The 23283-nt window shown below is 44.0% G+C and overlaps 1 protein-coding gene across 4 annotated transcripts in view; it reads left to right on the forward strand.

Moving 5' to 3' along the window:
• The window catches only part of kalrna (kalirin RhoGEF kinase a), a 149987-nt gene that overhangs the window by 41631 nt on the left and 85073 nt on the right, over positions 1 to 23283 (forward strand). For all 4 annotated transcript variants that reach the window (XM_086267606.1, XM_086267608.1, XM_086267605.1 and 1 more), the window contains exons 2-14: positions 3474 to 3548; positions 4614 to 4728; positions 7186 to 7378; positions 7653 to 7826; positions 7902 to 7985; positions 8136 to 8267; positions 9266 to 9388; positions 13220 to 13342; positions 13489 to 13680; positions 15321 to 15452; positions 17363 to 17461; positions 17540 to 17671; positions 21085 to 21207. In XM_086267606.1, coding sequence (XP_086123732.1) covers positions 3474 to 3548; positions 4614 to 4728; positions 7186 to 7378; positions 7653 to 7826; positions 7902 to 7985; positions 8136 to 8267; positions 9266 to 9388; positions 13220 to 13342; positions 13489 to 13680; positions 15321 to 15452; positions 17363 to 17461; positions 17540 to 17671; positions 21085 to 21207 — 1697 coding nt within the window. The remainder of the gene's footprint in view (positions 1 to 3473; positions 3549 to 4613; positions 4729 to 7185; positions 7379 to 7652; positions 7827 to 7901; positions 7986 to 8135; positions 8268 to 9265; positions 9389 to 13219; positions 13343 to 13488; positions 13681 to 15320; positions 15453 to 17362; positions 17462 to 17539; positions 17672 to 21084; positions 21208 to 23283) is intronic.

A 23283-nucleotide genomic window follows, 5' to 3' on the forward strand; every position in this document is an offset into this window, starting at 1 on the left:
ATGACAGTTAAGGCTGGGTGCACTACTCAAACTGTGAGTTTTAGTTATTTCACAATAAAAGCTCTCTGCAGTTGTGAAGTGAGCCCCCATCTTTGGGTCCTGCTGGCAAAGGGATAAGAACGACAGTGCTGTGCACAGCTGTGGAGTTGAACTCTCAGGCTGAAGAAATAGGCTATTAGTCTGTTTTAGATACTTTCAGTAGGAAATTACAAAATCTATATTATTATAACTATTATTAGCAAACTTCATTCATTTGTTGCACAGTCGCAGTCTTCAGCCATTCAGGTTTAAGTGATACAATTAGTGTTAGATAGTATTAGTGTGTGTGTGTGTGTGTGTGTGTGTGTGTGTGTGTGTGTGTGTGTGTGTGTGTGTCAGCAGTTACAGAAGAGCCAGAATACATGATAGTATGACAGCCAAAGCACGGAGTACATCTGAATAACTAAGGCATGTTTGTTTCAGCAAAATTTTGTTTTTGTTTTTTTACATTCTCATTTTAATACCTTTGTTTGGGGGGGGGGGGGGGGGGGGTTGTAGCGTCTCCACACACAGCGAGGCAGAGACACAGTGTTCATGCAAACGTTTGCACAAATATTTGGTAAGATTAGGCCATATAACAGCTCAAGAGCACGCTCAGTGACAGACTGAGATTACCCACAATGCACCACTGAATGACACAGGAAATCATTCCTGACTGTGGTCATCTCCCTGTAAACGCCATCTAACACACTGCAATAGTTACACCTTTCTGCACACGCTCTACAGTAACACAGCAAATGACAAAGTTCACAGGTTAGAGTCAATGTCAGTCATATATATTCTCACCTCTGTAATATTCATATTGATGTTTATTATTGAGTGATTTGTATAGATTACTGCTATCTGTTAAATCTGTAACATATTGTATTATGCAGTCAGCTCAGTCTGTTACTGTTGCTGTCTTGGAGCGACTGTAAGCCACATCATTTCCTTAGCGATTAATAAAGTATGCTGATTCTGAATTAGGGATTCCTGGTTAGACATCTCACACGTGCATACCACCAGTCAGGTAATCTTGTGATCATGTCTCCAAAAACACGCCAAGCTACATCACCCCCGACCTAAACCCACACATGTCTGCTGGACATCCTAAAAACATCACTTAGAAATGAACACACATATGTACTCAGTTTACAGCAATGCTTTAGTTAATTCAGCACAGAGGTTTAAGAAAATGCAAACATCATCATTTACACAAATTATATGTCAAACAACGTTGGACGTTGTTACTCGACACTCGTGTCACATTTGTCCGTCTGAAAGTTTTTACTAAAGCAAGATAAGAAACAAAAAGAGAAAGTGTTACATAAAAATAATCACGTAACCATGAACATAAATGTTGGGCCAGCTCTGTGTAAAGACGTCCATCACAGGTGTCTAAGGTTGTTTGATTGCTCGGACGAAGAAACCCTCGCTCACCATCATGTGCTCAGCAAATGATCAAAATCTCCTCCCATAAGAAAAGTGAAAAGCATCAGCACATTTGACAGGTTCCTGTGTGTTTCCCCTCAGAAGGACAGATGAGTGTTACGTCCTTACACACACTGGCTTCCTCTGCTGTATGTTTAACGGTCTGAAGAAAACGCTGCTGATCTTGGCAGCACACTCGCTTCTCTCTCTTCTTTGCCTCGTTTCCTGGAGCACAACCTATTTTTCTGTTCCAGTCCTGTGAATATAAAGACATAAATCCAGAGTCATCTGTTTTGGTCTGACTTCATTACAGGACATTCAGCTTCACAGAACTTGGCCAAGTTGTTTCTTGACGCGATCACCTGTATAAGGTTATTGTTTGACACATCTATGTTTCCTCTAAGTTACAAACACCCATGTGTTGTGGAAAAGAAGCTGATTTATAATATCAGTGGCTAACACTGTCTGCGATGCTAACAGTCTGTCAGTATTTGGAAATCACGTGGTGTTCTTGTTTGGTCCTCCGTACATGTTTATGTATCTGACACATTGAAATCGTAGTTTTCAGTAGACCAGCTTGCCTTAAGCCGACTAATTAGCCATAACCACACAGCCTATCACTGCTTCTGTTACTGCTAAGCACTCTTAATAAAAACAGACACTCTATTAAACTAAACTGTCTAACATAGCAGTAATGCCCTTTCACGGACATGTTGTGTAATCTTCTTAACGCAGCATTTCTGCCAGCTTAGTACGAGCCTGTTAGCCTGCTATGATGAAGCTGACACACCCCAGTCTTAGTAATCTGAGTGCATTTATTTATTTTACACAAAAGGTGCAAACGTCATGCCAGCTGATGTATTTGTTCAGCCTCCTGATTCTGTTTAAAGTATAAAAACAAACAATATAAAGACTGAAGATGTAAAACCAGGAACAATCTTACCTGGTGAGGTGATTAGTGCACACTCATGGTTACGCTTGCTTACATTCCCAGTAACTGGAAAGAAGGAGAAAGTCTTATTGATCCTGATAAAGACACAAAAGGTAAAGTAAGCATACAGTCTGTCTGCATCATAGACGATAAAAACATGGCTGGAGCTGCCAAAACCACGTGCACGAAGGACTGTGAGACCACGTGCTCGTTGGCTGAAACAAACACGAGTCATTAGTCATGTTTGATATGACCCAGATTTACAAAATAGACAAGATAGAATTTACTGCTAACAAACAATGAAATGGTAATTATAATTTATTATTAATAAATTACTGCAATTTAAAAAAGCATCTGTAAAAAGTTTGGAATAAGTCTGAAATGAAAGTTTTCAGAGGAGATTATAGAAACTGTAGAGCTGAAACAAATGTCATGAATCTCTCACATGGAGACTTTAAATCATTGGCAGCCAAGGAAACTACAAAGATGTAAATTTATAAGCACATGTGAATATCAGTAAGGAACTAGAACTTTACAAGTTTAATCAATGCTGTTGACACACCGCAGGCATAAAACCAATCAATTACATAGTTAACCTTTAGTGACACGAATCGTTAAAGCTAATTGGTCTGTTCCTGTTTATGGGCGACCTCTGGCTTCCAGGCCTCAGTGGGTTACTATTACGTTTACACATGGATGTGTCACGCTGTGTCGTCACCATCACACTCACTGTTCCACGGTGTTTAGGGGAGATGCAGCTGATTAATATCAAGGACAGAAGGTGAAAAGCACAATAAGAGCGAGGGGACGATGTACTGTGAAGTGATTGTAAAGGTCTTTCTCTCAAACAGAGTGAAGGTGTTTTAAATAATCCCTCCCTCTCCCCTTTCTATGGATTCTGCTGACTTGCTGTTATTAATGTTGTGTGTGTTAACTTAAGTTACTTCTGCTCTACATCTACTGAAGAGTTATTAAGATGTGAAATGCTTATAGTGATGTAACCGTAACAGATTACAGTGTTGGTGTGTCTCCTAGGAACGGTGATCCAATGGTGAGATTCATGCTGATATTCTCTCTCCCTGCATCTCTCCAGGGCCCTTCAGGACTGAAGGCATCAAGGCCTCTGATGTTCTTCCTATTTTAAAGGAGAAAGTTGCCTTTGTGTCAGGTGAGTGTCAGTCAGTGTTGTTGGCGTTAAATCCACAAGCCTCCAGTCTGTTTCAGGAGAACTTTACATCAGCTCCCTGAGTGTCCTACAGCAAAGAGCCTGTCCCCACCACCATGGTCATGCAGGACGAACACAGAGGTGTTTGAAGCATTAGGAGCTATTCTTCATGTTTAGTAACATTGTTTGATAGTTAAGAATGTTTTGAAATTTATATAATCTTTTCATGTTGAAGACAAAAAGATGGGATTTTTTTCAGTCATAAGGAAAAGGACCAGTAAGAACGTCCCGTGGACTGTCCACAGTCCTGTTTAGAATATAGTCGAGTATATTATTACTCACATATCTGCACACGTGAAAAGCTCATTGGACTCACGCACATCCTGAGGCAGGAAAGGCATCCAATCTATTCACACCATGGGAACGTCTCTCCTCTGCCCTTAGAGCTCATTCACTGCCAAAGCAAACATCCAAACAACACACCAGTGTGGCCGGCACACTCTCCTACACATAGTTTAACAAGCAATCTAACGTTGGAAGTTTGGAAGATGACCATGTGCTTCACTGTTCCCTGCTTTTATTTTGAAACCTGCATCACTCTGATCCATTCCAACAATGTTAAAAAGACACTGAGAAGAAAACTGTGCGACACCTGAACAACAGAACTGTTGAGGGCAGCGTTGCTGCTCAACACGTCTGCAGCCCCTGCTGATGACCAGCAGGATGTGTCGCAGCTTGTGGGATGAGCACATGTTGACTGTCTCCCCTTTTAACCTGTAGTGGTTCAGTCCAGAACCTATTCGGTTTGTGGCTTAACCAATCAGCCAATACCACCTCGTTAAATGTTAATTGGTCAGCTGGTTTATTTGTGAAGGTGTGATTGGTCCATTTTTTTTTCATAGCTATTTTTTTTGTGGTCACTTAACAAAGTGGTAACACTTTAGTTACACTTTAAGTGTCGCTGGACGCCATTCCACTGATTCACATGTAGATGTAAACTCACCCTGGATTACCTGCCTGAACACGTGTGTTTTGGCTTTAAGGTTTTTCTTGTGCATCTACTTGCAGGTGGACGAGATAAACGAGGAGGACCAATTCTGACATTTCCTGCCAGGAGCAACCATGACCGAATAAAACCCGAGGACCTGAGGAGGCTGGTAACCTACCTGTCTACTGTCCCCAGGTACTCACAATGCCATCACACACACACACACACACACACACACACACACACACACACACACACACACACACACACACACACACACACACCTGCCTTCATTTTCACGTTAGAGGTATCATCTTTTTTCTTTCTACAGCCGCTCTATTAGGACATTTAGTTAGACTCAAGTGTGACGGGCACTTAAGGAAGCAGTGAAGGCTGGAGTGGACATTTAAGCAATTAAGTGCTTCCTTGTAGTCTGTTACAACAGCAGGCGTAGACCAGTGTTTAATTTGCATCAGCATGAAAGCTGCAGTGTTTGCAGCACACAAGAGCCGGTCTGTGAGCACTCACACAGTCTGAGGGTGTTACAAGGAAAGCAGTCGAAATATTAGGCACAGGCCTGCCCCAGTCATTCTGCACACAGGAACGTTTTCGTTTTGGTCTCATAGTTTTTAATATCGTTTCAGTTTAAGTTGATTTAAAGCAGCGGTTCTCAAACTGTGGGGCAGGCAGCATTTAGACGACCACAGGAAAAAAATCCAGTTAAAATATGTTCAGTTAGTAGTAGTTTTTTTTAGCAGGTGATTTTTAAAGCTAAAATTAAATTGCAGTCTCTTTTTAGCAGTTGTGGGGTGCATGAATTTATTTATCATCCAAAGACATGCAGCTCGTGGGGATAGGTTAGTTGATTAATCCAAATTGCCCGTAGGTGTGAGTGCGACTGGTTGTCTGTCCCTGTGTGTTGGCCCTGCGACAGACCTGTCCAGGGTGGACCCCGCCTCTCGCCCTGTGACAGCGGGGATAGGCTCCAGCGCCCCCCGCGACCCTGAAAAGGAGAAGCGGAAGCTGATGGATGGATGGATCTAAAGTTTGTCCAGAATCATTTTAAATGTAAAACGTATCAGGATGAAAGCTTGAGTAAAATAACTGAGTTATACAGTGAAATGTTGTAAACACACATAATATAAAATGCTGCCTGTTCAGATACAGTGTGCTGACAGTGTTAAGCATCATTCAGCCGTCTGACTGATCTGGTAAATATCTGCACAAACTTGATCGAAATGATTTGATTGAACTCATTCGAGACCCACATTTCACTGAGTCGTGCACAGAGGAATTCAAAATGTAAAGTAAAAATAGCTGTGCAAAGGGCCGAGACCACTGCCGGGTCATTTCCAGACTGATGCCAGAATTTGAGAGGTTTGTCAAGATGATGCTTCAGCCCAATGGGTGGTGGTAGATCAGACCATGTGACAGTAGAGGACTGCAGTGAGAGTGGCTTTATGCCGTCCTGCGTGTAGCTGAGACTCTTCAGAATGGACCCCAAACACATCCGTCACATGTGAGTGAGCCCGAGGATAAAGGGCGGCCAGTTTGTGTTTAGAGACGACTGCTGAAGAAGGAAATGTGACACGGTGGTGACGTGTTATAGAAAGTTTGCAACCAGGGCCTTTGACAATAATCTGTACTGTCAGAGACTAATGCACACATAAATGCATTTACCCACTTTTGCTAATCGAACTGCTGTTTCCAGGGTGACGGGGTCTGTCTGCAGGTTATAATGGATGAACTGACTTTGTATTAATAGACTCTGCATGTTACTGAAGGTGGAGCTGTGGCACTCGAATCAGCTGCAGTAACTGAATTTTAGGCACTGAGTTGTGGCAGTTTGGGTTCAGTTCAGTTGTTATGCTGCAGTTCCTCTGAGTCAGGCACTGAACTGCTTGAGTTTCTGTCTGTTTATGGCTCTGATTGGGAGAAATCTTCTCAACTGTCAGCTTCAAGAAGCCATCGTCCAGCACTTGAGCTGTGCTCAACAAACGCCTGCATGTGGATGTGCTGTGCTAGAGGTAGATACATGCACACATCTGGTTGCACTGAAAGAAAGGAAAACACTGAAAACTGCCACTTTGTTACCTCAATATTAAAGTACAGCTCCCCCTGATTCCTGCTTACTTGTGTTTCAGCTGGAAACATAATGTTCCTCGTAGAAACAGTACGTTTCATTCCTGCAGAGCCCCCCGCTGCAGCTTCTTCTTTTATTGCAGCGTGTTTAGTTTCTTCTGCAAACAGAAAACAGTTTACCTGCTCAGAACGTCAAACACGTCCATGCTGGAATATATCATCCAGATTATCTGATGGGATTGCACTTATGTTTTACCTGCAGTGTGACTGTCACTTACAGGCCACAGCAGAGCAGAATAAGATTGACGTCTTCTGCTAAATGTCCCTCTGAAAGTTTCCTTTAAATATCAAACATATTCAGACTGCTGACGACACCAGTGAAACAAGGCTGCCGCCTCAGGCGCTCCCCGTCTGTGGGGCAACCACAAATGGACCTGATGGTTTTGAGACATTGGTCTGTAGCAGACAACTGCATTGTCTGGTTCACTTTAAGTCTCGTATAACAGGGATACTAATCATTTCCTCTGAGCCTCTTCTGCCTCCTCATCTTGTTTGTCTGTGTCCCGTCAGCGAGGACGTATGCAAACGTGGCTTCACTGTCATCATTGACATGCGAGGTTCAAAGTGGGAGCTGATTAAGCCTCTGCTCAAGACGCTGCAGGAGTCTTTCCCAGCTGAGATCTGTGTGGCTCTCATCATTAAGCCCGACAACTTTTGGCAGAAACAGAAGACGAACTTCGGGAGTGCAAAGTTCTCTTTTGAGGTCAGTGGGCTTTGTGTGTTTTACCCAAAACACGTTCAAAGGAAACCTTATTAACAGTAAGATGATTAGAGATTAGTGCTGTAATGCTATTTGTGTGGCAAACTGATAATAACTAATAATACTTTCAGGCATCTTTGATTTCCACAAGCTGCCATCATGATTTACGCATGTATTTATATATGTGGCACAGACGCTGCAGTCACTACACTGTAGTAAGCACATGAAGCACCGCAGGTAGTCAGAACTCACGTCTAACCTGTGTCTGTGTGAACAGACCAACATGGTGTCAGTTGAAGGTCTTGCCAAGCTAGTGGATCCCTCCCAGCTCACAGACGACTTTGAAGGCTCGCTGGACTACAACCACGAGGAGTGGATGGATCTCAGGGTGTCATTGGAGGAGTTCATGTCCAATGCTGTTCATCTGCTGTCCAGACTGGAGGATCTGCAGGTGGGGGCAGCAAAGGCTCAAAGAATGGGAGTAACTGCTATGGCCGATATGACCAGTGTTTCCTGTCTTCTGCAGGAGCTCCTGTCCAAGAAGGACTTTCCTGCAGATGTGGAAGGCTCTCGGCGACTGATAGAGGAACACACCCAGCTTAAGAAAAAGGTGAGTCACTATCAGTACAGGTGCAGACACAGTCAGAGACTTTGTTATCGCTCTAGATCGAGCTGTGCTAAAGCCAGCACAATTCAGTGTTCTCCTACTATTAATGAGAGGCTTGAACTGTGCAAAGCCACTGAAGCTACTCTCCTGCAGGTGCTAAAGGCTCCAGTGGAGGAATTAGACCAGGAAGGCCAGAGGCTGCTCCAGTGTATCAGATCGAGTGATGGCTTTTCAGGGAGAAACTGCATCTCAGGCTCAGCTGACTTTCAGAGCCTTGTGCCCAAGGTAAGCAACGTCCAGCCCAGCAAAGATCTCCCAGCATACACTTTTTTATTTAAGCTAAGGTTAACACAGGCTGGCCCCAAACAAGAATAGTAGCTTCTGTTGTGGTTTATCTATACTTTCTGATGCAAACAAAACTTTGAACCTAGACATGAGAATTGCTGTGGCACATTCAGATACTAATGCATCCATGCATGATGCTTGCAGATGCTTTTGGCCTTATATAAGAGTACTTACTGGAATATTAACTGCAAACCTGCAGGTATACTTTCATGCCTACATAATCAGGGCCCACATCGTACATGACCAGTAACGTTGACCGCTTTGAGGCCACTGTTGTTGTGATTTGGTGCTATAGATAAAAGTGAACTGAGTCTAGATGATTATTGACAGTTTTGTTCATAACTAAATGAAACTCACATCCTTCCAGCTGCTGAATGCTTAAAGCACATGGTATCATAACACAAGATTCAGTCCACAGCCTTATTTTTTCTCATTAGCCAGCTCGTTAGCAACCCTCATTATCTGACAAGTGCTGGCTGCATATTAGCTCATTAGCCAAAGGACTCCACAGGGAAAATTTGAGTGCAGAACTTGTTTGCATTAAGCACATGAAGTACATGTGCATTGCCTGCGTGAGCAGCATTTACATTGATGTATGAGTGTGAGACATCTTTCATATTTAAATCTGTGCTTTACGTTTTGGATTAAAGAGGATCATAAAGGCAATATCAAACCGGCCAATGGCATGCGAGTGAGAAGGTGAGGCTAAACTGTGGAATTATACACATGCAGGTGCTGTTTTGTTCCCCACTTGTGCACCTGCAGTACTAAACACAGCAGTAACACAGCAGTGTAAAAGACAGACGTAATGAACTGTTGGTTCAATCCAAAGAAAACCTGCCATCACATTCAGATCAGAAGTGATGTGCTGAATGAAATGTAAGACACACTCGATGAGCTTGCTGTTGTCATGTGACACATTGTGCTTTTCCTGACAGGTGGCCAGTCTGCTGGATAAGCTGCATTCCACCAGGCAACATCTCCATCAGATGTGGCATGTCAGGAAACTGAAGCTGGACCAGTGCTTCCAGCTGCGCCTCTTTGAACAGGATGCAGAAAAAGTGAGTTACACCTAAATATGATGAGAGTGTGAGGAAGGACGAGGCTGGGATGAGTACAAAGACATCAGGGGCCTGTGCTGGCGTGTGCACCAGCTCTGATACAATGCTGTTATGCATGCCTCATTCACCTGCACTGCTTTCTGTTAAACGCACTGGGGTTAGTATACCTGACCTGCAGACTAGAGCAGCCAGGGATTGAATGACCAGCCTTAGCTGACCTGTGCTACCTCCTGAGCTGCAGCCACAGTTCAGCATATCGAGGCTATCTTCTTCTTCTTTGGGTTTGACATTGAAAGATAAGGCTAAGTTTTCACACTGAGGTACAGTGGGGCAAAAAAGTATTTAGTCAGCCACCGATTGTGCAAGTTCCCCCACCTAAAATGATGACAGAGGTCAGTAATTTGCACCAGAGGTGCATGTCAACTGTGAGAGACAGAATGTGAAAAAAAAATCCATGAATTCACATGGTAGGATTTGTAAAGAATTTATCCGTAAATCAGGGTGGCAAATAAGTATTTGGTCACCTCAAACATGGAAAATCTCTGGCTCTCACAGACCTGTAACGTCTTCTGTAAGACGCTTTTCTGTCCCCCACTCGTTACCTGTATGAATGGCACCTGTTTGAACCCATCATCTGTATAAAAGACACCTGTCCACAGCCTCAAACAGTCAGACTCCAAACTCCGCCATGGCCAAGACCAAAGAGCTTTCGAAGGACACCAGGAAAAGTATTGTAGACCTGCACCAGACTGGGAAGAGTGAATCTACAATAGGCAAGCAGCTTGGTGTGAAAAAATCAACTGTGGGAGCAATCATCAGAAAATGGAAGACATACAAGACCACTGATAATCTCCCTCGATCTGGGGCTCCACGCAAGATCTCATCCCGTGGGGTCAAAATGATCATGAGAACGGTGAGCAAAGATCCCAGAACCACACGGGGGGACCTGGTGAATGACCTGCAGAGAGCTGGGACCAAAGTAACAAAGGTCACCATCAGTAACACACTACAACGGCAGGGAATCAAATCCCGCAGTGCCAGACGTGTTCCGCTGCTGAAGCCAGTGCATGTCCAGGCCCGTCTGAAGTTTGCCAGAGAGCACATGGATGATACAGCAGAGGATTGGGAGAATGTCATGTGGTCAGATGAAACCAAAGTAGAACTTTTTGGTATAAACTCAACTCGTCGTGTTTGGAGGAAGAAGAATACTGAGTTGCATCCCAAGAACACCATACCTACTGTGAAGCATGGGGGTGGAAACATCATGCTATGGGGCTGTTTTTCTGCCAAGGGGACAGGACGACTGATCCGTGTTAAGGACAGAATGAATGGGGCCATGTATCGTGAGATTTTGAGCCAAAACCTCCTTCCATCAGTGAGAACTTTGAAGATGAAACGCGGCTGGGTCTTCCAACATGACAATGATCCACAACACACCGCCCGGGCAACAAAGGAGTGGCTCCGTAAGAAGCATTTGAAAGTCCTGGAGTGGCCTAGCCAGTCTCCAGACCTCAACCCCATAGAAAATCTGTGGCGGGAGTTGAAAGTCCGTGTTGCTCGGCGACAGCCCCAAAACATCACTGCTCTCGAGAAGATCTGCATGGAGGAATGGGCCAAAATACCAGCTACTGTGTGTGCAAACCTGGTAAAGACCTATAGTAAACGTTTGACCTCTGTTATTGCCAACAAAGGTTATGTTACAAAGTATTGAGTTGTATTTTTGTTATTGACCAAATACTTATTTGCCACCCTGATTTACGAATAAATTCTTTACAAATCCTACCATGTGAATTCATGGATTTTTTTTTCACATTCTGTCTCTCACAGTTGAAGTGTACCTCTGGTGCAAATTACTGACCTCTGTCATCATTTTAGGTGGGGGAACTTGAACAATCGGTGGCTGACTAAATACTTTTTTGCCCCACTGTAGTTATCAGCTGGATAATATGTTGTTCGTCTGCTGTTTCGGCCTGGCAAACCTTCAATTGCCTTCAAGTTTCCTCAGATAATTTCAGGACACACTTTGTCGCTTGCTTGCGTTTCATACTGAGGTATGCCGGACTTTAATAACTCTTCAGAATCACCTTGTTGGTGCAAATATGCTTTTTATGATTATAGTCTAGCTGCTAGCAACAACATGCCTAAAACTACAATCTAAAACTGATGCTACATTGTCTGTTTTATTCCTCGAGGTTGTGCATGAATGCTTCATAGTTTGTGTGAAGTTGCTTAAAAATCAAATGTTCAGGTAGAAGGACGAGTGAAAAAGCACCACTTTAAAAATGACAGATCAGCTCCTTGGAAGCAGAAATCTGAGTATGAATGAAGTTCAAGACTTACACAGTTACTCGGGAAAGACAATGACTAAAAACCCTCTTACTGTCTGCACACCGAGGTCACACCTCATCTTCTAGGTCATGCTGTTTACTAGAGAACTGATTGGTCAGTACTCTCTTATGTACTTCCAGAGCTGTGCCGTATACAGTAAGTTACCATGGTGATGTAAAAGGTAAATCACCATTAAAACCTGAAAACCTCTGATTGTACCTGATAGAACGGGCTTCTCGTCCTGAGAAGTAGATGATGTGTAAACACCAAAGGCAGTGTAGCTCAACATCTATGAATAAACTGTCCCTTTGTGATGGAGCCTCTGTGTACTGAGTCACACGTCATAATGAGACGCTGCCATCTAAAAATAGTTTCAGGCACTTTGACAAAAATAACCTAAAATCACAGAAGATTTACTTCATTCAGCACAGCTGCAAGCAGCTGCTCTTTACATCTGTACAGTCACTGTGTTGGGAAACTCCACTGTGGCCTGGATGAATCAGCCTGTGGCATTTCTCTAAACACAGGAATAAGTCGCAGTTATTCCAGTGGAAAATCAGCCAACATCGCTTTACTTTCTCCGAGTTAGTTGGAATTGTGAATGAATGTTAGAATTCCCGTCATTCCATTCATTAACATACCAGCCTGTTTACAACAGCTACTCCTGTTTCAGTCCAAAATGCTATATATGGACATTTCCCATATCAGGACCAGACTGTAGCTATTGTTCAAAGGCAAAGGTGATTATTATGACTTACTTTAGTTGTTATTCTGCTCGGGTGATGGGGATACAAAGACTGGCCTCACTGTTGTACAGGCTCACAGGCAGGTCCTGCTACATTAAAATACAGTAATTACTAGGAAAGCTGCAGTTTTTATGTTCATGGAGGCACAGTTTATAATATCTTACTGTCAGCTTGTACCTCTGCCTCCTGATAACAGAGCTGTGTTGTTGATGGGAGCATAAAAGCGCCCCTCTCGTACACAGACAGACACTGGCGGCTTGCTCTGCTGCTCCATACAGAAATCCACATGCAGATAAATATTTACTGTAAAGCAAACAGAGAAAAAAGAGAAGGTTTTTGTCCACATCAGTGTTGTCACAGCGAGGCACTGTGGGGGTGTGTGGACCCGTTTACACCGGGAATCACTCAGCTCTCGCGGTCGGGCCGGGAAAACATTCAGGCCTGACGAGGCGTCTGTTTTGTGGAAAACGCTGCAAGAAAAATGGCTGTGTCTTGGTTGCCGTGGTTACCGCGAGGCACAATAACCAACCCGTATCTGCGTGAAAGGATGAATTCTTCATCATCCTTCAGGGTAGGCTAACTTTTTCTTAACTTTCCACACTGTAGACACTCAGCTGTGTATGTCTGTGTCTGCACTGAAGTCTTTGGGACTTTGGATTTGGAGGGATTCGGTGCATTACTGATAATGTTTTGTGTTATCACGAGTTTACATGTGGTGTGAATCATTGCACTGATCTGCTGTGTGGTCTGCCTGCAGATGTTTGACTGGATCAGCCACAATAAGGAATTGTTCCTGCAGAGCCACACGGAGATCGGCCGAGGTTACCAGCACGCTGTGGAGCTACAGACTCAACACAATCACTTCGCCATGAACTCCATGGTACACGACGCCTTCGTAGTTCTTTGCAAACCTCATTTATCATTTATCGTGTTGTAAAAATGACTGGCAGGTCAACTGGTTTAATTTCTGTGTAAACTGCTGACAGTTGGAGCAACAGTCTTTTGATGGAGGCTCTTTCTTCCCAGAATGCCTACGTAAACATCAACAGAATCATGTCGGTGGCGAGTCGTCTGGCGGAGGCCGGCCACTACGCCTCCACTCAGATTAAACAGATCTCAGGACAGCTGGATCAGGACTGGAAAAGCTTTGCTGCTGCACTTGACGAACGCTCCACCATCCTGGCCATGTCATCTGTCTTTCACCAGAAGGCTGAGCAGGTGAGATCCCAGGAAAACCTTCCCAGATGTTTCTGAGCAGATACTCACTTACCCAGCCTTCACAGGGGGGACGTCGGCCACCCTTTCTAACCGATGTAACAGAGGACAAGCTGCACCTCTTACTGGTGACTGATCGGGGAACTGTCTAATCTAAAAGTCTCTCTGCAGTAGACACATGTCTAGAATGTAACATGCAAATGGGACATTTATGCTGTCTGATTATATTTAATAGATCAAACTGCTCTACTGCTGATTCTTGGAAGGTTGACATGGCAACAGATGGAACCTGTTTGATTCCTGCTGGGCCCTTGACATTAGCTACAAGAGAACATTTGAGAAAGCACGAGATGAAAGACAGGGAGAGAAGTGGGGACAGGAGAGGGATTGGATGACACTGACTCCAACAGAAAAGCAGATACGTGTTGACTCAGGAGGAAAAATGGAAAGAAAACTGGCAAAGCTACAGAAAGGATACAGTGAGAGTAGAGTGTGAAAAACAGGGAGGAGATAAAGTGGGTCTTCCTTTTAAGCCATGTAGACGGTTCTAAAGAGGCTGTTGAGAACGCATGTAAACAAAAAACTATGATGAAATAATGAGATAATAAAAAAGGATTCACAGGTCAGTTCAGCTTTATTTATAAAGTGCCACATCGCCTCGCTGGCATTGGTTAACTGTATGACTGGGATTTGCTGTGGAATATCAGACACCCTGTGCTCTTCACAGGTCAGAGCAGGTTCAGCCTCAGCACTGTGGCACATGTGAAAGGGTCCCGCATTAGACATGGGTCAGAACCACTGTCAGGCTGGAGCAGGGTGTCAGGGTGTGGAGGATGAGCTAATTGATAGTCTAACCTAAACCATCTGGGACATTAAGTTTTGGTCCATACGGCGATCCCAGGAGCTTTGGTATTCCCCTGGTCCAGATGTGGGAGGAGATGTCCAGGACGCCATGAGTACCATTTTGAGCATGGACTTGGCTGCTGCATCATTTTTGGCGTTTCTTTGAATTCAGGCCTCTGTGGGTTGATCATTTACACTTCCATCATTTGGATCATTTCAGCACTTTCTGCAGAATTTCCACCTGTTTATATATTTATATTTAAAGTTATCCATGAATTCTCCTTTGGAAAATCTTGTAATATATAGCATGTTAGAATTTTTGGAAATTTGCCTCCCAACTCTGACCCTGGTTGAGACGGTGACCTGGTTCAGAGGCAGATTTGATGAGATTTCCCAAACGTGCAGACCAGTATTAGTCTAGCTATAGCTCATGTGAGCAGGCACTGAGTCCTGCCACATCTGGACTCTGGCTGACCTTGACCTGCCTGATGTTAGGCCCAATATTTGTCCGAACTGCAGGACTTTATCTCAACACTACCACCTTAAAAATGAAGAAAACTGTTCTACTTTCATCAAGAGTTTGAAGCATTACTGTAGTGATGCAGAGAAGGGTAGATTAAACGCTCCCATACGGACAGTAAGCCACAAAAGGACGTTGATCATGGTTATATGGAACAGACCAAAGCTGACCCAGAATATCTGATACTGTCAAGGAACCAGAGAAACATCATTTTGTTGAATGAATCTTCTCATGAATGCACGCACTGTATGAATCCATCTGTGTCTGTTTCATTCATAAGTTTCTGTCTGAGGTGGAGACCTGGTGTAAAGTCTGCAGCGAGGGCGGGTTACCATCTGAGATGCAGGAGTTGGAGATTGCCATTCACCGTCACCAGAGCCTTTACGAGCAAGTGACCCAGGCGTACACTGAGGTAAACCGCCCAACCTACTCACTCAAATGAATGTTAGCGGCAGCTGAAGCTGACAAACATCACACAAAAACAAAGCACAACGCCGCTGTGTGCCTGCAGCGTCTGTGATCTGTGAAGAGCTGATCACTTTGGTAATGTGGTCACTCCACAACCTGTTTGTCTGGAAAACATTTAGGATTTAAAACATCTTTAATGTCCAGAAACTTCGCTGTAAATGATGTCACGTGTAAAAAACATTGAAATATTTGGGCTCCAGAGCCTCTTGTGGATGCTGCCAGTACTGCGGACTGAGACTGGCTGTGATGACAGGGTGCCATCGGGCAGTTGCTGCACTAACCCTTCAAGCTGTTGTGTGAAGACACTTCAGTAAATGTATTCTGTGCTCGCAGCAGCATTCTGGAGTTTTATCTTTAGACGGGGGTTAAATGAGTGAAGGTGAGAGATAGTCCCATGGTTGCTTTAAAGGAGGAGAGACTTCCTCTTTAGTGGGATCAGTCATGCCTGCAGTGGCTTCAGATCCTTTGGATTCTGGTTTTCAATAATCTGTACAACCATGTGACAAACATTGTTTTTTGCATACTTATGCAAATGTGACATGCACCATGCTAATTCATTTATAGAAGCCTTTCTCTTGGGTGGGCTGTACAGGTGCATCAGATATATTTTGCGACCTCTTTTTGACATTGTAGTTGTTGCTAATGAGCGTGTTGGATTTGTGCTGCAGTGGTCCCCTATGGCTGTGAGTAGTCTCGAGTCTCACAGTCATGGATTGCAGCTGCTGGGACAGTTTAGCTTGTTCTGCCTCATAGTCAGATCTGTTGCACACTAGAACACCACTCTAACCAGAACCCACAGCTGAGAACAAACTGGTTTGTGTGCCAGACTCAACGGGAACAAGGACTGCTGTCACTGCAGTTCAGGACACTGGTATTGGAGTTCTTAAGGTGAGGAAAGTGCAGACATCTGACTGTTGCCCCAAAGTTTATTATTACTTACATGTTTATTTCTTCAAGGAAAATGTGTGTTTCTGGTTTCACCCACATACGTGTGTAGATGCACTGGAGTGACATCACATTCTTAATCCATAAGGCTTTAATGGCCCACCCTTTGCAGCAACAGCAGCTTCCACTCTTCTGAGAGTGATTGTTTTCCACAATGTTTAGCAGAGCTCAGACATGTTGGACAAGAAGGTCTGGTCCCGGCTATTTCACCCTGAAGGTCTTCTATCGGGTTGAGGTCAGGACTCTGTGCTAGTCAGAGTTCTTCCACATCTAACTTGCTCCATGCTCAAGTCAGAAGTGCCATTATCCTGACAGCTTCCAAACCCAGATTCATCCATCGCCAGACGGAGAAGCATGATTCGACGCTCCAAAGAGCACGTCTCCACTGAGTCCAGTGCCGGTGTGCTTTACCCAACTGCATCAGATGGTTTGCGTTGTGTTTGGTGATGTAAAGCCTCAGAGTTGCTTAGCTATGGAAGCCCGTTCCATTAAGCTCTCTACAAACTGCTCTCGAACTAATCTGAAGTGCCACATGAAGTTTGGAGGTCATTAGCATTTGATGCTGAAAGTTGGTGACCTCTACACACTGTGCAAAGCATGGCGGACAAAGAAGCACTGTCGTCGGGGAATCTGTTAAAGTGTCACAAATAAGATAATCCTGTGATTGGTGGTCAGGGATTCAATTCATGGTCATGGTGACAAATCACAACAGCAGCTGGTTAAATGGGGCGTGTTGTATAAAGCTCTTTGAGCGCTCAGGTTGAACAGTTTGTAGGTGGCAGAGTCGTCTTTTTGTTTTATTGTAATGACCACAACCATACTTTAAATCCTAGAAACATATTAAGACTTTTACAGTTGGAGCACCGGTGACTGCTGCTCATGTGATTCATGTGATTTATGTGTTTGCAGGTGAGTCAGGATGGTAAAGCCCTGCTGGATGTCCTCCAGAGGCCTCTCAGTCCAGGCAACTCGGAATCTCTTACAGCCACTGCAAATTACTCCAAAGCGGTCAGTGTCCCTGTGTTACCAATAGGAAACATGCCTACACCATCTACCGATTAAGCTAACGTTTGTGTTTCTCTGTAGGTGCATTGTATCTTGGACGTGGTTCATGAGGTTCTTCACCATCAGCGGCGTCTGGAGAACATTTGGCAACATCGAAAGGTCCGATTGCACCAGAGACTGCAGCTCTGTGTATTCCAGCAAGATGTCCAACAGGTAAACACACAGCAATGTTCAGGGTGTGACCAAAAGGTTCTGAGAACAGATCCATAAAAACGTTATATTTCCGTCCTTCTTTTCTCATTGAAGACCAGCTTCTTTTTTCAGATGGTCTGCTATTTTTCCATCTATCAGTGGAAGACCCATTTTGCCCCGTTGCACTTGCGCCTCTGTTGTGATCTCCTGAGCTGTGTGGTGAAATCATGGCGCGCGTGCCTGGACATGTCTACAGGGTGGAGAATGATTACAGTTTTGATTTTGATGGAAATATTCTCATCCCATCCTAGCAAACGTCCCCGTGCTGGCCAACAGTGGGTAGCAGTAGCTGTAACTGTCGGGCAGTGTGGGCAGGGAACTCAGCGTGCCAATGCAAAGCCCACAGCAGTTTTGGGGGTCCCCCCACATGGCTTCCTGTGGGCAAGCTTGCAGTCCACATCTAGAGTGTGGGCATGCTGTGCATACATACACTGCAGGCCTACAATGGGCCCCACTGGAGACTCTACTTAGTGTGGACGGTCCACAGTCAGCCCATTCTATGGGCTCCCAGTCTGGGACCCCACATTTCACTGTGGCTCCAGTTTGACACATTGACACTCGTGCATCACCGACAGCAATGACCGATGTGTGTGTGATGAACGTACCACACGTTCTCTGCTGCCTTATGTGTCTCCCACGTGTGTGGTGGGAACATTGTGGTGACAAAGTGCTCTGGTGTAAGCCCAGCGTCAGATAGTGAGGCACCAGGAGTGAGATACAACCAAGCACCGCATCATTCATCTCTGAATTCTGCCTGAGCAGCTTTTTGTTCTTTGTTAAATAAAATCACTAACATGAAACGACTTTCAGTGTCTCTGCATCAAACTTCAGCAATAGTGTGCTGGGCTTTAACACATGCATCCAATTCAGACGGTGCCACCTATAGGTTCAGTAAGGAACAGCAGGTACATGGTTAAACATTACTGTGCAAAAGTCTCAGCCTCCCCCACATTTCTTTATATTTTGACTTTAATGTAAGTGGACTTGAGCAATAGTTTTCCTTTAAAATCAGTAGTGGACTAAAGAGAGGTTAGTAATCCACTCAACACTGACCTATGACCTATGAGTCATGCAGGCAAAAAAAGGTCCCAAACTCAAGGAATAAACCATCAAGTGAAAGCAACACAGTGAAGCACTTTCAGTCTTTATTGAAGCAGTCAGTGTTCTTTATTTCCATTTATGTGTCACTGTTAGTATTTCCCATTTTTATTAAATAAAGAAAGTGAGGGGTGGCATTCTTGCACCTTACTCCATGTTTCAGTTGTATTTTCCACGTCTGAGTGTAGAGCTATGCTGTAAGGAAGAGCCGCACCAAACAGGAGAAAGCTCCGTACAGCTTTCCAAAGACTGAACGTCTGAGCTTCTACAAATTAACCTCACACATGAAAGCTAGCTGGCTATAAGCACGCAGGTGGTTGGGACGGTGACTGGCCTGGAATCACTAATGCATTTACCAGCTCAGCTCTGACAACATGCAGGTCCTGGTGGTGCCAGCGTTTGCTAAAAGCTGGCCAGGTCGGTCAGTGTGATGATGTGTGGTGAAGCTTTTGCACAGTACAGGAGGTTTTATTTAAGAATCCCATTTTGTTGAATTTTCATGCAAGGCCCAGCTGTACATATGTGTGTTTATATTTCTTTGGGGAAATATAAACACACTCTTTAACTTTTCTGGAGGACAGACACATATCAGCACATTGAATTCATTTGCACAGGCCTGATGTATCTGCAGCTCTGATGCATTTAGTGTATGTACAAACAGGCCTTGGCAGAACGAGTTAGAGCTGCAAACTCACAGATGAATGCTCTAAGTTTTGGCGCCATGCAAATATTTATTTAACCCAGGGGAGACTGTGGGAGAGTGTTTAAGAGAAGTAAGAAGACAAAGAGACAGACTGAAGAAGAGATCATATCAGTGGGTTATAAATTCACTTAAAGCAGAGCTTTGCAAGTTGTACTTGTCATGCATCACTTTCTATGAGCCCCCAGAGGGAGAGGCACAGGCACAGAAAGTGAGAGAGCGACCTTATACAATCGTGCATAAATCACTAGAAAAGGCTGTTGCACGAGTGCTAATGCTACAGGATATACATGACCCCAGAGATGAAGAGTGAGAGATGCAGACGTGAAGGCTGAGCGTACGATGTGTGCAGATCACCAAAGACAGTCCAGCTGCAGTTTCAGTCTGTGCACTGTGACCCTACACTGACGTCTCTGTGGCTCCAGCTGCTGCACTGACATCATGAGTGCACGCTGTTGCTTCAAGGCCTTGAAACACATAATTTGCTAATGTGCGACAGGCTGGATGTTAATCCTTAGGATCCAGAGGTTGCCTGAGCTGCTGGTCTTACTGGACAGAAGATGGGTTGCCTGGGTTCATATTTTATTGCAGCAGTCATGCATAACATGCAGAAATGAAGATGTGTCAATATTTCAGTATGAACATTTAATGGAAAGAATGGGCCTCTGTTAGTACACCGTGCACCTCATTTCCATTTATCATTGGAGATCTGAATGTCTTCAAATTATTGTCACTGTATTTACACAGCTATGTACAAGCTATATATACATATATTTGTCCTGCAGGAGACTCAGAGGGTAATGAGTGAGAGATCCAACATTTGGTTTCATGTCCAAACTCTGATTACATCATGTTTGTGCCTTAAAAAAGAGGCATCGATTTGTTTGATCTTACATGGCACACAGCAGTGGTAGCAGTGGAAACATTCTGACGTCACCAGATACAAGAATCAAGTGAACAAGTAACCAGTCAGCTGCAGGGAACCATACACTCGTAGGACTTTTCTCAGTTAACCAAACTGTGGAGGCGCAGGTTGACTCTGGAGTCTGTACATTGAAATTCCACGGGCAGGTCACCCACTACCCCCTTGTGGAAAGGAGGGACCACCACTATGCCACTTAATAGCCAATAATATATTTTAAGAAATCACAACTTCTTTCAGCAAATTATTTTAGTCAGAGTTTTAGTGGCTCTCAAACCTTTACAGGGCCAAAAACATGTTTTTTCATTGTTTATTCCCAGTCTCAGATGAACTGGAACCAGTACTGGGGTTACTGTCCAGGGGAGAAAAGGCTACAAAAGCCACAGAGCTAACAGCTCATAACACACTCGTATATGAAAAACATGGCATGGAGACATCCTGCTCTTCTCAGCTGCACTGACCTACATTTCCCACCCAGATCATGAAGGTTTCATTGATTTCATTCTTTATTCATGAGCTCTGAGACCATTTTGTGCATTTCTACACATGTCGGCAGAATAAGAGTTGGAAGTAGCAACGAGAGGTTTAGCAGGTGACCTTAAATCTTTGCTGTGTCTTCGGGATGATCTAAAGAAGGTGTTTTCTCCCGTCCAGGTGATGGACTGGATAGAAAACCATGGCGAGGCTTTCCTCAGCAAACACACGGGCGTTGGGAAATCCCTCCACAGAGCCCGAGCCCTGCAGAAGAGACACGACGACTTCGAAGATGTAGCTCAGGTAAGTTACTGGATTTGATCCTACTCTGAAGGCTCCTCTTCTCTGTTGTTTTGTTATGTTGTGCTGCAGTTTAGCTGAAAGGAGCAGGTCCAATTCGTCCAGGTCTTGTTAGCAGTAGAAATAAAAAAAGGTCAGCTTTGCCTAGAAGAAGCAAAAAAATCAGCCCAGTTTTTAATCACGTTTATCTGCTCACTGTGCAAACATCTGTTAGTTATCTGCCCTGATTAATTCCAAATTTTCTAAACCACCGTGTCTGCTGGTGGAAGCATTAGGAAATGCCTTTACACGACCATATATGGTCAAAGGCTTTTCTGAAAGATCTGCAGAAGATGTTATCCACATCCATTCCTCAATTTCACCGCTGCAGTTTGTCATGTGTTAAACAAACAGCCGAGTGTTGGTACTGAAGACGATCAGTCCAGCCTTTCTGCTCCTAATCTCGTGCACGTGTGAAACTTCACATGAACAGCTCACTCGGCCGCCTAACTTTATCTTTTATTGTGTGTTTATTTTTGCAGTCCTAACTTTGGCGCTTTGGTCGGCTGTGGTTGGTTTTAATGTGAGATGAAAATGGATGTTGACTTGACTTTATATGCAGCTGAAGTTGTGAAGACTGGATCGCGTGTCGGTCAGATTTGGCCCCCTCGTCTGCCGGTGCACGGGGCCGTGTGGCGTAAAGTCCAAGGGCTGATTTATTTTTAGGCTTCAGACAATAAAGGTCCTTGTACAACATTATTGTTGCTGCGATGTTCTCTCTTTTTGTCATCTCTCCTCTGTCATTTTATTCTCTTCATATGGAAAAAAGTTTTGATCTTTTATTAAAAGTTTGCCCTTTTTGACTTCAGTCATGTCAGAGCTGTCTGTAAGTACCAGGAAGCATCGGTGTAACTGGAATCTATTACACTGGTTAATACAGTAAAGGGATAATCCCATAAAGAAGCGAGTGGTAATCCTATAAAGAGTAGTTGTATGATCGGATATTTACACTCTGGATTAGGATTATCCTTCAGATCACCAGTGTTTACATGTCTCTCTGTCCCTTCCCTCGTTAGTTCACTCTCCTTTTTGCAACATGGATACATTTAGCACATGTCAGATGAATATCTAAGTATATTTGCACAAACAGAAAGACGTGGCACATGTCTGCAAGTCTTGCTTTGTGATGTGCTGCTGTGTCATTGCTCTCCTCATCTGATTAGGAACATTTGAGCCTCCCGAACATCAAACAGAATGACTCAAATACTATTTTACTCCCGCTGAAGTCTTCATCTTCCAACTTCTCCTCCCGGCTTTAAGCCTTCATTTCTTCAGAGAGCGTTGGCTCAGTCGCCTGCTTCACTACAAAGACGTGTTGGCTGATTAGGACGTCCTAATATGAAATATGATGACACTGAAAACTCTGTTAACAATGCAAATATGTGTGTACAACGTTTGGTATGTGGATTGTGTCTGTTTCACTTGGTTGTCCATGAGCAGTTACAGGCTTATTACAGGTGATTGGTTGTTGCAGCTTATTGACAAGATAACATTGTAGCCTTTTGTATGGAGTCTACATTAGGCTACGTTCACACTGCAGGCGAAAGCGCATCAAATCCGATTTTTCTGACCCTGTGCGACCATCTATCCGATCATGGTGTGACAGTGTGAACGGCACAAAGCCGATATTTTCAAATCCGATCTGGGTCACTTTCGTATGTGGTCCTGAATCCAATACATATCCGATGTTTCAGAAAGCGTTTGATGGTCAAGTCGTATTAAATCCGTCTTTTACGTCACTGACAGAAGACAGACGCCAATTATCAGCGCCGGAGAAGACATCACGAACACTTCCTGGCCATCCAGTGAAACTGTTGGGAAGACAACGTTGGAGAAACGTGAACATTTTATTTGTCTCTGCAGATTCTGACAGAAATCTGCAGCTATCCTTTGAAGCAGCGCTCCTCTAAAACAGCAATAAGGATCATTATTAGGTTATCGACATTATTATGTAAATAACAAAATAACTTAAAGCAAAAATTGGGAAACGTGAAGTCTGAAGTCTTTACATTAAGGCCATCAGTCAAACATACTGTTGTA

The sequence above is a fragment of the Aulonocara sp. 'chitande type north' Nkhata Bay genome, linkage group LG16 (genome assembly GCF_057382095.1).
Source record: "Aulonocara sp. 'chitande type north' Nkhata Bay isolate Kocher_YH1m ecotype deep benthic linkage group LG16, A_spYH_male_GT1.1, whole genome shotgun sequence".
NCBI classification, from domain to species: Eukaryota; Metazoa; Chordata; class Actinopteri; order Cichliformes; family Cichlidae; genus Aulonocara; species Aulonocara sp. 'chitande type north' Nkhata Bay.